We start from the raw sequence: 13676 nt of genomic DNA, 5'->3' as shown, positions 1-13676 counted from the left end.
TCGTGGCGCGCGGCCGGTGGCCCTAGCACCAGGGACAGCTCCCGCACGCTCTCCGGCATGACTGACTCAAGAAGTCAACGGTTACACTTCAACTTGAGTTTTTAGAGAGAGAAAATATAAGTGTACTATTCTTCAGGTTCATGTTTAACTGTCTTCATTGAGTCAGAAGAGAACGAGTCATGTGATCTTAACATCTGAAGAGGGGAAAAACTATTCTACTGAATGTCATAACGGTCGTCCGCGCGGGGCAATTATAACACCTATTCAGCTGACACGGTACCCGGGACGGCTGATTTAAATACCCAGCTTTTGTGAGCGCGCTAAACACGCGCTTTTGTGTGTGCTCACGGATTCATTAAACGCGGCTGGAACGGTCATCAGTGTCCGATAAGATGAGAGGGGGAGGAGGCACAGACAAAGGGCTGTAATGGTTCGGAATATTCCTCCGATGATGTGCACCACCAGAGTAGAACTACAGGTACTGTCATACAGGGGGAGGGGAGAGAGAGGGGAGAGAGAGGGGAGAGAGAGGGAGAGAGATGGGAGAGAGGGGGGAGAGAGAGGGGAGAGAGAGGGAGAGAGGGGGGAGAGAGAGGGAGAGAGGGGGGAGAGAGGGGAGAGAGGGGGAGAGAGAGGGAGAGAGGGGGAGAGAGGGGGAGAGAGAGGGAGAGAGGGGGAGAGAGGGGGAGAGAGGGGGAGAGAGGGGGGAGAGAGAGGGGAGAGAGGGGGAGAGAGGGGGAGAGAGAGGGAGAGAGAGGGAGAGAGGGGGAGAGAGGGGGCAGAGAGGGGGAGAGAGGGGGAGAGAGGGGGAGAGAGGGGGGAGAGGGGGGAGAGAGGGGGAGAGAGGGGGAGAGAGGGAGAGAGATGGGAGAGAGGGGGAGAGAGATGGGAGACAGGGGGGAGAGAGGGGGAGAGAGGGGGAGAGAGAGGGAGAGAGAGGGGAGAGAGAGGGAGAGAGATGGGAGAGAGGGGGAGAGAGAGGGGAGAGAGAGGGGAGAGAGATGGGAGAGAGGGGGGAGAGAGAGGGAGAGAGGGGGAGAGGGGGGAGAGAGAGGGAGAGAGAGGGAGAGAGAGGGGAGAGAGGGGGAGAGAGATGGGAGAGAGGGGGAGAGAGAGGGGAGAGAGATGGGAGACAGGGGGGAGACAGGGGGGAGACGGGAGGGGTGAGATGGGAAAGACAGGGGAGGAAAGGAGGGGATCGAAGGAGGTGGGGTAAGAGAGGAGGGGAGAAATGGAAAGGAGCAGAGGAGTTGTGGAGAGGAAACAATCATTGACAATCAATAACATTATCAGTAACCAGAGTGTTCTTCTGTAACAGAACACGTGAATGTATAACTTCCGTTTCTAGAACAGAACAGTGCTTCCAGATATTTGTGTACCAAGCATTTTTAGCCCTGGGAACAATGTGACTTTCTAGGTTTATCTCAGTTTGTGTGTGAGATAAGACCTTCAACCTGTCCCTCTTAACCAATCAAAGATAAGAGATTGTAAACTCACACTTTATGCCAATCAAATGTAAGGGTTGGTGAACTCCTCTGCTTAACCAATCATCTCTTATCTCCCTCCCTCTCCCCCTTCCTCCCTCCCCCCCCCCCCCCTCCCCCAGAGTATCCTGGCTCTGAACCCTCGGGTAAAGACCCACGCTGAGATCTTCTCCACGGCAACCAAGAAGAAGGAGAAGAAACACTGGAAGAGGAACCAGGAGAAGAGCTGTGATGTAAGACAACTCCCCTGGTCCTGGTCCTGGTCCTGGTCCTGGTCCTGGTCATGGTCCTGGTCCTGGTCCTGGTCCTGGTCCTGGTCCTGGTCTGATCCTGGTCCTGGTCCTGGTCCTGGTCCTGGTCCTGGTCCTGGTCCTGGTCCTGGTCCTGGTCCTGGTCCTGGTCTGATCCTGGTCTTGTCCAGTTCATGGTCCAGTTTTAGGTTCTGGTCCAGGTTCTAGTCTGGTCCAGGTTCTAGTCTGGTCCAGGTCCAGGTTCTGGTGTTAATTCTGGTCCTCGTTTATATCTCGTTTAAACACTGTGTACTGGTTTATGTGAGACTTATGGATAAACAATCAATATTCCTTTTCTATTCTTTCTATTCTTTTCTTTTCTTGTTCTACATCCCTCTCTCATTTCCCTCTCCTCTCCTCCTCCCCCCTCTCTCCTCCTCTCCTCCTCCCCCCTCTCTCCTCCTCCTCTCCTCCTCTCTCCTCCTCAGAGCTGTGTACAGCTGGAGAACAACTTTGATGACATCAAGCACACCACTCTGAGCGAACGGGGAGCACTGCGGGAGGCGCTGAGGTGAGAGAGGGGAAAGAGGTGGGAGAGAGGGGAGAGAGGGAAGGAGGGGAGGAGGGGAGAGAGTGGAGAGAGGGAAGAGAGGGAAGGAGGGAAGAGAGGGGAGAGAGGGGAGGGGAGAGAGGGGAGAGGGAAGAGAGGATAGAGGGGGAAGAGAGGGAGAGAGAGGAGGGAGGGAGAGAAAGAGGAAGGGGAGGAGAGAGAGCAGGACAGTTTTTTCTTCTCCTCTCCTCCTGTTTTGAAACCAAGTGATCTTTACTCCTCTGGACTCTGCCTCTGTTAAGTCAACACACAGGGTCACACCGGGAGGTTGGGGGGATGGGGGGGGAAGGCAGGGGGGACAGGGAGGGGGGGGAATGGGGGGGTGTGGTCTCTGGGTCCCTGGTGAGGTGGGTGTACTTTGAGTCTGTGTGTCTGTTTACTGGATGTGTGTGTGCGTGTGTGTGTGTGTGTGTGTGTATGTGAACTAGGGCTGCCACTAACAACTATTTTTCTATTGATTAATCTGTAGACTATTTAATCGATTAGTTGATTAATCTAAACGATTAATTGTCCTTATTTTTTAACATTTCAGTTCATTTTATTTTGAAAACAATAAACTGTACATATCATTGACAAACAAACAAAGGCTTACAAATGAAAGTGCACAACTGTAGGTTTAAACTATCAACTCCGACGTTAATTAAAATATTTAGATAAGGTACATAACATATCCCAACATACATGAACACACACCCCTTTTAAACCCAAAATTCCAAGGTGCTGGTTCTGGGCTGGTGCTTATGCCAGTTCATCATGTAATGATTCAATAGCAATACTCGACAATTATTTATTAACCAGGTAGTGTACATGTACCACACACTAGAGCCGGAGTAGGGCTAACGTCTTTAAATCACTTCATATGCCTCCATTGTCCTAGCAACGCGTCATGGTTACGGTTAACAAGTTAGCTAAATAGCAAGAGCTAACCTAGAGAGCCATCCTATCAACCAACGTAGAATAAACCCAGATTCTAACCCACCTAAACATTTATTCAATGGAAAGTCTAGGGTAGTAGGCAGAAGACTTTATAGCTTTAATAATGCGTGCATTTAGCAGCTACAATGCCAACATATATTAAAAAGGCTCTCCCTAATAAACATGAATAGACCACACCAGACAACATGGTGTTGATGATGGTGATGATGGTGAAGATGGTGATGATGATGGTGATGATGATGGTGATGATGGTGATGATGGTGATGATGGTGATGATGGTGATGATGGTGATGATGATGGTGATGATGGTGATGATGATGGTGATGATGGTGATGATGGTGATGTTGATGGTGATGATGGTGGTGATGATGGTGATGATGGTGGTGATGTTGATGATGATTTTGATGATGATGGTGATGATGATGGTGATGATGGTGGTGATGATGGTGATGATGGTGGTGGTGATGGTGATGTTGATGATGATGTCTGCAGGTGTTTGAAATGTGCTGATGCTCCGTGTCAGAAGAGCTGTCCTACCAACCTGGACATCAAGACCTTCATCACCAGCATCTCCAACAAGGTGCAGCCACACACATACACACACACATCACCCTCATGGGTCTCATGTTTTGCAGGTTTAATTATTTACTGCACATTAGGTGATCAATTTATGGGTTATTGTCTGTGTGTGTGTCCTCTGTGTGTGTGAATCAGAACTACTACGGCGCAGCAAAGTCCATCCTGTCAGACAACCCCCTGGGCCTGACCTGTGGGATGGTGTGCCCCACCTCAGAGCTGTGTGTGGGGGGCTGCAACCTGTTTGCCTCCGAGGAGGGGCCCATCAACATCGGAGGGCTGCAGCAGTTTGCCACCGAGGTACCGGGCTGCGGCTGGTGCTGTGCAGGGGGAGGGGCTGGGGGAGGGGCTGGGGCTGGGGGAGGGGCTGGGGGAGGGGCTGGGGCTGGGGCTGTGCAGGGGGAGGGGCTGGGGCTAGGGGAGGGGGAGGGGCTGGGGCTGTGCAGGGGGAGGGGCTGGGGGAGGGGCTGGGGCTGTGCAGGGGTGGGGTGTGTGTGTAGAGGTGAGTTACCCCCTTTCCACCAAAGTGAACCGGGAGCTAGTTCGGAGCTGGTGCTAGAGCCAGTTTGGAGCTGGTTCAAGAACGGAGCTTACTTAGAACCGGTTAGATTTTCCACGGGCGAGAGCCACCACAGAGCCACGTCATTACGTCACTATATACGTCTCATACTTCCCAGCAACGCTAGCGCGGTAGCGCCAAACACAAACACAACATCAACAATGGCGGACGTTTTGTTGCTGTTGTTGCTCAAGGTTTTGCGGACCTACATCGGCATCCAAACACGGCGCATCCAACGTGTTTGTTCAACTCGCCATTTGGCAACCCCGCCCCAGGCGTAAGCGTGGTCAGCAACTACACTGCCCACTTCTCGATACATTTTCATTCAGATTCTGATTTACAAGTACCGTTTAGCTGAAATATGAATTGTAAAAACTTAGAGCAATGGTTGCCAAATCGTTTTGTTGGTCACGTTAACCCCGCCCCAAGCGGTTCTTTATTGGTTCGTAAACTAGACCAGCTCCGAAGTGGTGCTCGTTGCGAACCACGTACAAACCACTTTTCCGGCTCCCAGTCTGTAGAAAGAGAAATAACTGGTTCGCGTTAGGCACCGGCTCCGAACCGGCACCCAAAATGCTTTGGTGGAAAAGGGGAGAGAAAGGTCAGAAAGGTCACGCTTGTTTATCACATCGATGATTGGATGACCCTTCCCAGAGAGACCTGTCACTGTCCTGGCTCTCTCTCTCTCTGTCTCTCTCTCACACACACACCCCGCACACCCCACACACACACACCCCCCACGCAGACACAGACACACACTCCTGTATAATGACAGCTCCCTGCCAGAGGGTTAAAGAGAGACTGGAATCATTTTGTTCTATTTCAGCCTGTCACATCTCTTCATGTCAAATGTCACATGTTAATGTGTCGTTTTCTCTCTCTCACACACACACGACCTTTGGCCAGTGTGACAGGTATAAATGTCAGGTCCATAGCAGCTTCTCTTTCTTGTTCCTCCTCATCTCTCTTCCTCTCCTTATCGCCATCTCCAAATATTAATTATTGCACGTGTGTGTTTGGTGTGTGTGTGTTTATGGTGTATCATGTGTGTGTGTGTTTCCAGGTGTTCAGTAAGATGGGGATCCCCCAGGTAAGGAACCCGGCTCTGCCCCCCGCAGACCAGATGCCCCCCAGCTTCCACGCTCGCATCGCTCTGATTGGCTGCGGCCCCGCCAGTGTGAGCTGTGCTTCGTTCCTGGCGCGTCTGGGCTACGATGACATCACCGTGTTTGAGAAGCAGAAGTTCATAGGAGGACTGAGGTAGTGAGGCTCTGCTAGGATTATTTTGGTTTAATTGAGTTTATAAAGTATGTCAGTTTTATTTTTATTCATCTTATTTTTGCTGTCTATGTCTCTCTGTCTCCCCCTGTGTATCGCTCCCCCCTCATCCCCCCTCCTCTCTCCCCCACAGCACAGCAGAGATCCCCCAGTTCAGACTACCCTACGAGGTGGTGCAGTTTGAGATAGACCTGATGAAGGACCTGGGAGTTAAGGTACATATACACACAGGGGGAGGAGAGAGAAGAGGGGGGAGAGAGGGAGGAGAGAGAGGGAGGAGAGGGAGGAGAGGGAGGAGAGGGAGGAGAGGGAGGGGGAAGAGAGGGAGGAGAGAGAGAGGGAAGAGAGGGAGGAGAGGGAGGGGGAGAGAGGGAGGAGAGAGAGAGGGAAGAGAGGGAGGAGAGGGAGAGGGAAGAGAGGGAGGGGGAGAGAGGGAGGGGGTGGTGGGATGGTGGACGTCCCTTTGGGAGAGTGTGTGTAACGTGTGTGTGTGTGTGTGTGTCCAGGTGGTGCTGGAAAAGGGTCTGGGGGTAGATGGGATGACCATCCCCTCTCTGAAGGAGGAGGGCTACCAGGCTGTCTTCATCGGGATTGGTCAGTCTCCTCCTCCGGATCTTTGCCCCCCCCATGTGTGTTCTGGTTAATAAAGTTGTGTCTGTGTTGATTGCAGGTTTGCCCCAGGCCAACAGAGCCAAGATCTTCAAGGGTCTGACCATGGAGCAGGGCTTCTTCACCTCCAAGGACTTCCTCCCCATGGTGGCCAAGGCCAGCAAGACAGGTACCACACACCTGGAACACACACACACACCTGGAACACACACACACACACCTGGAACACACACACACACCTGGAACACACACACACACACCTGGAACACACACACACACACACCTGGAACACACACACACACACACCTGGAACACACACACACACACCTGGAACACACACACACACACACCTGGAACACACACACACACACACCTGGAACACAAACACCTGGAACACACACAAACACCTGGAACACACACACACACCTGGAACACACACACACTTGGACACACACCTGGACACACACACACTTGGAATGCACACTCTTTCTCTCTCCCTCCATCCCTTGGTCTCTCTCTTCCCCCGCCCCCAGGGATGTGTAGTTGCCGTGGCTCCCTGCCTGAGTTGAGGGGCGTGGTCATCGTGCTGGGGGCGGGGGACACGGCGTTTGACTGCGCCACGTCGGCGCTGCGCTGCGGAGCCAGGAGGGTGTTCGTGGTGTTCAGGAAGGGCTTCACCAACATCAGAGCTGTCCCAGAGGAGGTAGGCTCACCTGGAGAGGAGAGAGAGGAGAGAGACAGAGAGAGACAGAGACAGAGAGAGAGAGGGAGAGAGAGAGAGAGAGAGAGAGAGAGAGAGAGAGAGAGAGAGAGAGAGAGAGAGAGATACATTTCTGATTAGTATCTAAACAGTGGTTTTATTTTTAAGTGAAGTCGTTAAAACGCTGGTAGCTCAGCATGGCTGTCATGGCAACAAAGAAGATATTATTAAGACTTTGGTGAAGAAAGGAAAGTAACTTTGTATGTGTTCTAGAACACCCACAAACACACACATATATATACGCTCAGTTGCTTGTCTTAGTATTCATGACACAGTCCTCACCGAACCACCTCTGCTACTCCTCCCACCGCTTACATCTGGACTGAGCCCGGGACTCCCAGACATCAGGGGCGCTGAGCAATGATGCGTTTCCTGTTCCTGTCCCGTCAGATGGAGCTGGCCAAGGAGGAGAAGTGTGAGTTCCTGCCCTTCCTGTCTCCCCGTGAGGTCATCATGAAGGCGGGTCGCGTGGCCGGCCTGCAGTTATGCCGCACAGAGCTGACGGAGGCCGGTGATTGGCTGGAGGACGAGGAACAGATTGTACGCCTCAAGGCTGATTACATCATCAGCGCCTTCGGGTCGATGCTGGACGACCCCCAGGGTGAGGGGTCAGGGGTCATCCTCGTCACGTGGTCAAGGTCACAAGCGTAGCCATCCGGTGTTGTCTAGGAAACGCTGGGCAGTGTCGTGGTTTTGTTGGCGTCCGTGTTATTCAAATGTTGGATGTTGATGATGATGATGATGATGGCTAATCTCTGACTATCTACAGTATAATCTGTAACCTGTAATCTGTAATGTGTAATCTGCGCCTGCAGTCCAGGCAGCGCTGGCTCCGGTGAAGCTGAACCGCTGGGGCACCCCTGAGCTGGACTCAGACACCATGCAGACCAGCGAGCCCTGGGTGTTTGCCGGAGGAGACATCGCTGGCCTGGCCAACACCACTGTGGAGTCGGTCAACGACGGCAAGCAGGCCTCCTGGCACATCCACAAGTACCTGCAGGTGAGACCACCAGCAAGGAACACACACACACCTGTCACAGTAACACAGCAGTGATGATGATGACGGTGCTGCTGCCCCCCCCCCTTCCCAGGCGCTGCACGGCCAGGCGGTGGACTGCACCCCCAGCCTGCCTCTGTTCCACTGCTCCATCGACACGGTGGACATCAGCGTGGACCTCTGTGGCATCCGCTTCCCCAACCCCTTCGGCCTGGCCTCGGCCCCGCCCACCACCTCCACCGCCATGATCCGCAGGGCCTTTGAGCAAGGCTGGGGGTTCGCCCTCACCAAGACCTTCGGCCTGGACAAGGTACTCACACACACACACACAGGAGAGGAGAGCGTTGAGGAGATTAAATCATCTTATTTTTAATATCCTGCACTACAGTTCTGATCCCAGGCTCTAAAACACACACACACACACACACAGACACGCACACAGACACACAGACACACACAGACACACAGACACACACACAGACACAGGGCCCCTCAGGGCCCAATTAGCCTTCTGACTGATCTACAAGTGTCTGTGTGTCTGTATGTCTGTGTGCGTGTTTGTGAGTGTGTGTGTGTGTCTGTATGTCTGTGTGCGTGTTTGTGAGTGTGTGTGTCTGTATGTCTGTGTGCGTGTTTGTGAGTGTGTGTGTGTGAGTTGTCCAGCTGTAGAAGTCTGAATGTCTGAGATGGTAGACGGCAACAAACTAAATCAACTTTCATCTTGCTGTGTGTGTGTGTGTGTGTGCAGGACCTGGTGACTAACGTGTCACCTCGTATCGTGCGTGGCACCACGTCAGGTCACGTGTATGGCCCCGGCCAAGGCTCCTTCCTCAACATCGAGCTGATCAGCGAGAAGACAGCGGCCTACTGGTGCCAGGGTGTGACCGAGCTAAAGGCTGACTTCCCCAATAACGTGAGGAACATGCCTGGGTGTCAGTGCGTGTGTATGTGTGTATGAGAGACGGGGTTGAATTAAAAAATGTTGTAATAAATGTTCTCTTATTTCCCTCCTTTCTCTCTCTCTCTGTTCCCCCTCCGTTCCCCCTCCGTTCCCCTCCGTTCCCCTCCGTTCCCTCTCTGTTCCCTCTCTGTTCCCTCTCTGTTCCCTCTCTGTTCTCCCTCCCTCCGTTTTCCCTCCCTCAGGTCATCATCTCCAGTATCATGTGCAGCTATAACAAAGATGACTGGACGGTGTTGGCTAAGATGGCTGAGGTTAGTCTGAACACCTCCCCATTATTTCCCCTTCTTGTCTATCACCTGTGTGTGCTTACTTGTGTGCGTGTGCGTGTGTGTGTGTGTGTAGGCATCAGGCGCTGATGCGTTGGAGCTAAACCTGTCTTGTCCTCACGGGATGGGAGAGAAAGGCATGGGACTGGCCTGTGGACAGGTAACACACACACGTATACACACACACACACGTATACACACAGATACCTCTACCAAACACAAAAGAAACCTCCCCCCCTCTCCTCTCCCCCCCGTCTCCTCCCTCCTCCCCTCTCCCCCCACCCTCCTCCTCCCCCTCCTCCTCCTCCTCCCCCCTCCCCTCCTCTCCCCCCTACAGGACACAGAGCTGGTGAGGAACATCTGTCGCTGGGTTCGCCAGGCCACCACTATCCCCTTCTTCGCCAAGCTCACGCCCAATGTCACCAACATAGTGGACATCGCCAAGGCTGCACACGAAGGTACTACTTCCTGTCTCCTACTTTCTGTACTCTTCTTCCTGTTTTCCACTTTCTGTTTCTTCCTTCTTGCATCCTACTTCCTGTTTCCTTCTTTGAAGGGGCATGTCTTCTGTGTATTTACCTTTGGGATGAAAATGATGTTGCTGATGATGGTGATGAAGGTGCTGATGATGATGGTGATGGTGTGTGCAGGTGGGGCTGACGGGGTCACAGCCACCAACACGGTGTCGGGGATGATGGGGCTGAAGGCCGATGGCTCGCCCTGGCCCGGCGTCGGCAAGGGCAAACGCACCACCTACGGAGGAGTGTCTGGTACACACACACACACATACTGTGCACACACACACACACTACACACATACTGTGCACACACAGACTACAGACACACACACACACAACACAGTATATAGACACACCCCGTCCCCCTACAGTGATCCCTGTGGTCTCCTAGGTAACGCTATCCGTCCCATCGCTCTGCGGGCGGTGTCGGCCATTGGCCGGGCCCTGCCAGGGTTCCCCATCCTGGCCACCGGGGGCATCGACTCTGCTGAGGCCGGCCTGCAGTTCCTTCACGCTGGGGCCTCCGTACTGCAGGTAGCAGGGAGGGAGGGAGGGAGGGAGGTTGGGGGGGGGAGGGAGGGAGGTGAAAAGGTGAGGAGAGAGAAGGGAGAGAGCGTGTGTTTGTGTAACTGTGTGTGTGTGTGTGTTCCCTCCCCAGGTTTGCAGCGCAGTGCAGAACCAGGACTTCACCCTGATTGAGGACTACTGCCTGGGGCTGAAGGCTCTGCTGTACCTGAAGAGCCTGGAGCAGCTGGAGGGCTGGGACGGCCAGTCTCCCCCCACACTCAGGCACCAGAAGGGGAAACCTGTCCCCCGCGTGGAGGAGCTAGTGGGGAAGGTACGACTGTCTCTGTCTCTGTCTCTCTCACACACACACACACTCACACAAAGGTGCGACACACACACACATGAAGTAACGTCTGTTCGACCTCTTTCTGTGACCTCTGACCCCTGCAGAGCCTGCCCAGTTTCGGGCCCTACCTGCAGGAGCGAACCGACGCCCTGGCAGAGTACAAGAAGAGACTGAGAGACGCCAACGACAACATTGTCACGGAAACCAACGCTGCCCGCGTCAACATTCCCAAGAAACCCGTACCTTCTGTCAAGGTACCCATCTGTCTGTCTGTTTGTCTGTCTGTCTGCTGTCTGCCCGTCTGTCTGCCTGTCTGTCCATTTAAAACATGTGTGTGTGTGCAGGATGTGATTGCCAGGGCTCTGAAGCACATTGGGGCGTACCAGGAGCTGGATAACAAGGAGCAGGTGGTGGCCCTCATAGACGAGGAGATGTGCATCAACTGCGGCAAATGTTACATGACCTGCAACGACTCTGGATACCAGGTACAGCTGCATTCTCCCTCTATCTCTCTGTCCCTCTCTCTCCCTCTATCTCTCTATCCCTCTCTCTTCCTCTATCTATATGGTTCTATGTTGTTCTTTTCTATCTCTCCCTTTTCACTCTCCCCACCTCTCCATCTCGAGACACGTGAATTCCTCTGTCCTCCTCAGGGTTACAGTCTTAATGTTTCTGTGTGTGTGTGTGTGTGTGTGGTCCAGGCCATCACGTTCGACCCAGAGACCCACCTCCCTGTGGTCACAGACAGCTGCACTGGCTGCACCCTCTGCTACTCTGTGTGCCCCATCATCGACTGCATCCAGATGGTCACCAGGACCACCCCCTACACCCCCAAGAGAGGAGTGCCGCAGGCTGTCCACCCTGTCTGCTAGGGGAGGGAGGATGGAGAGGGGGGTGGAGAGAGGGGAGGAGGAGAGAGGGGGGATAGGAGAGAATGGAGGAGGAGAGAGGGGGAGAGGAGAGAATGGAGGAGAGAGGGGGGAGAGGAGAGAAGGGTGAGGGAGAAGAGAGGGAGGAGTAGAAAGGGGAGGAGAGAAGGGAGGAGAGAGGGGAGAAGGAAGGAGAAGGGAGGGGTGAGGGAGAGAGGGGTGAGGGAGAGAGAGGATGGGAGGGTGAAAGGTAAAGGGATAGAGAAGGAAAGAGTGAGAACCGTCTGTGCCCTGAAGAAGACCCTCTGTATCTCTCAGTTTCGAGGATAGTTTCACCACCTAGAATCAAACCCTTCATCCTGGCCTCCCGGCAGAGCCAACGCTGCCCTGTTCCAGAGCATCCAGAGGGTCCCAAACATCCCCTTGTCCAGAGCATCCAGAGGGTCCCAAACATCCCCTTGTCCAGAGCATCCAGAGGGTCCCAAACATCCCCTTGTCCAGAGCATCCAGAGGGTCCCAAACATCCCCTTGTCCAGAGCATCCAGAGGGTCCCAAACATCCCCTTGTCCAGAGCATCCAGAGGGTCCCAAACATCCCCTTGTCCAGAGCATCCAGAGGGTCCCAAACATCCCCTTGTCCAGAGCATCCAGAGGGTCCCAAACATCCCCTTGTCCAGAGCATCCAGAGGGTCCCAAACATCTCCTTGTCCAGAGTGGACAGCTAATGGATACTTTGTACAATGACGATTCAGGGTGATGGATGAGAGGGTGATGGATGAAAGGGTGGTGGATGGTTTAGGGTGATGGATGAGAGGGTCTTCAGGCCTTAAGGCCGATATATGCTTCTGCGTCTTTCGAAAAACGGACACATGGGAATGCCCTGGTCTCCGTGGAACGCCCTGTACGAGTTCTCCGTCAGCCCTCAGAGAGCTGGACGTGCACCTCCTGAATTTACTAACTATCCGTCGTAGCCACGGAGAGCTACGGAGACTCCCTTGGCTGTAGGTCAGTATGAGAACCGCTTACCATAAATGCAGTCTATCCGTCCGTATCCGTGCGCCCGCCCATCCGTAAACGGAGACGCAGAAGCATATTTCGGCCTTTACACTGTCTCTTTAAGGGCTTCTTTAAGCACAGCTGTTCAGAGAAATGTAATGATAATAGTTTAAATATCTCCAATAAACTAATTTCAGTTGCTTGTTGATTTTAGACTGATTGTATATTATAGTAATTTATTTTAGTTAATATTTGTAAAGTAATGTTTACTTATTGAACTGCCTGATCAGTGGTTTAACCCCCTCAACATTTAATCTCTTCATAATTTATGAACAGATCAGTTTTAGCAACATCATCAAGTGTGTTCCTGGTTTGAATACAACTTTAAAATGGTCTTAGTGTCCCCATTTGATCCTTGTGAAATCTGTTTTACATCAGAAAAATTGTATTTAAATGAAGGGATATGGGAATGTTCTAGTGTTCTAATGGGTAATTGTTCTAGAATTCTTAAAATGTCATGAAACATTGGTATCAAGACAAGCTCCCAGGTGATACTGTGGTAATTGTGTGTGTGCACGCGAGTGTGTCACACAGGAAGGTGTCGATGGGGTCAGGAGTCCTCCCCAGGTCAACCCTCTGAGATGCAGGTCAAAGGTCACAGCTGTTCCAGAATTCTGCAGTGATTAACCCTCAAATGATGCAGTGATTAACCCTCAAATGATGCAGTGATTAACCCTCAAATGATGCAGTGATTAACCCTCAAATGATGCAGTGATTAACCCTCAAATGATGCAGTGATTAACCCTCAAATGATGCAGTGATTAACCCTCAAATGATGCAGTGATTAACCCTCTAATGATGCAGTGATTAACCCTCAAATGATGCAGTGATTAACCCTCAAATTATTCTCTCACCTGTCCTCCAAGGCTTCCTCAGGTTGACATGGGGTCTGAGACGTTTGCTTCAGACGCCAACATTCCCCTCTGGATGTGACTTGTTACAGCTGTGCAGCCAGAGTAGGAACACACTCTGCCTCTAATCAAGCTCACCCCTGGTTATATTGGTGGAGTGACACCAGGTCAGAGCTGAACGACTGCTTTTTACGGAGGAATGGTTATTGATGATGAAACTGTGAGGCAGGACGGAGAGGCAGGAGGGAGAGGCAGGAGAAAGCA

General features: G+C 52.6%; 1 protein-coding gene across 1 annotated transcript in view; it reads left to right on the top strand.

The window, feature by feature from the left end:
- Positions 1 to 11579, top strand: part of dpydb (dihydropyrimidine dehydrogenase b) — a 12095-nt gene extending 516 nt beyond the window's left edge. The window contains exons 2-23 of the mRNA XM_084706553.1: positions 1607 to 1717; positions 2203 to 2285; positions 3753 to 3840; positions 3975 to 4136; positions 5459 to 5655; positions 5807 to 5888; positions 6180 to 6267; positions 6344 to 6451; positions 6816 to 6985; positions 7433 to 7643; positions 7858 to 8042; positions 8134 to 8349; positions 8788 to 8952; positions 9183 to 9251; positions 9343 to 9426; positions 9604 to 9724; positions 9917 to 10036; positions 10176 to 10318; positions 10443 to 10622; positions 10742 to 10891; positions 10982 to 11122; positions 11339 to 11579. Coding sequence (XP_084562679.1) covers positions 1607 to 1717; positions 2203 to 2285; positions 3753 to 3840; positions 3975 to 4136; positions 5459 to 5655; positions 5807 to 5888; positions 6180 to 6267; positions 6344 to 6451; positions 6816 to 6985; positions 7433 to 7643; positions 7858 to 8042; positions 8134 to 8349; positions 8788 to 8952; positions 9183 to 9251; positions 9343 to 9426; positions 9604 to 9724; positions 9917 to 10036; positions 10176 to 10318; positions 10443 to 10622; positions 10742 to 10891; positions 10982 to 11122; positions 11339 to 11509 — 3045 coding nt within the window. The 3' untranslated portion in view covers positions 11510 to 11579. The remainder of the gene's footprint in view (positions 1 to 1606; positions 1718 to 2202; positions 2286 to 3752; positions 3841 to 3974; positions 4137 to 5458; positions 5656 to 5806; positions 5889 to 6179; positions 6268 to 6343; positions 6452 to 6815; positions 6986 to 7432; positions 7644 to 7857; positions 8043 to 8133; positions 8350 to 8787; positions 8953 to 9182; positions 9252 to 9342; positions 9427 to 9603; positions 9725 to 9916; positions 10037 to 10175; positions 10319 to 10442; positions 10623 to 10741; positions 10892 to 10981; positions 11123 to 11338) is intronic.
- The last annotated feature ends 2097 nt before the right edge of the window (positions 11580 to 13676 follow it).

The sequence above is a fragment of the Hypomesus nipponensis genome, chromosome 10 (genome assembly GCF_054491055.1).
Source record: "Hypomesus nipponensis isolate SF chromosome 10, ASM5449105v1, whole genome shotgun sequence".
NCBI classification, from domain to species: domain Eukaryota; kingdom Metazoa; phylum Chordata; class Actinopteri; order Osmeriformes; family Osmeridae; genus Hypomesus; species Hypomesus nipponensis.
The sequence above is the reverse complement of the archived record's forward strand: the minus strand, read 5'-3'. Positions and strand labels throughout refer to the sequence as shown.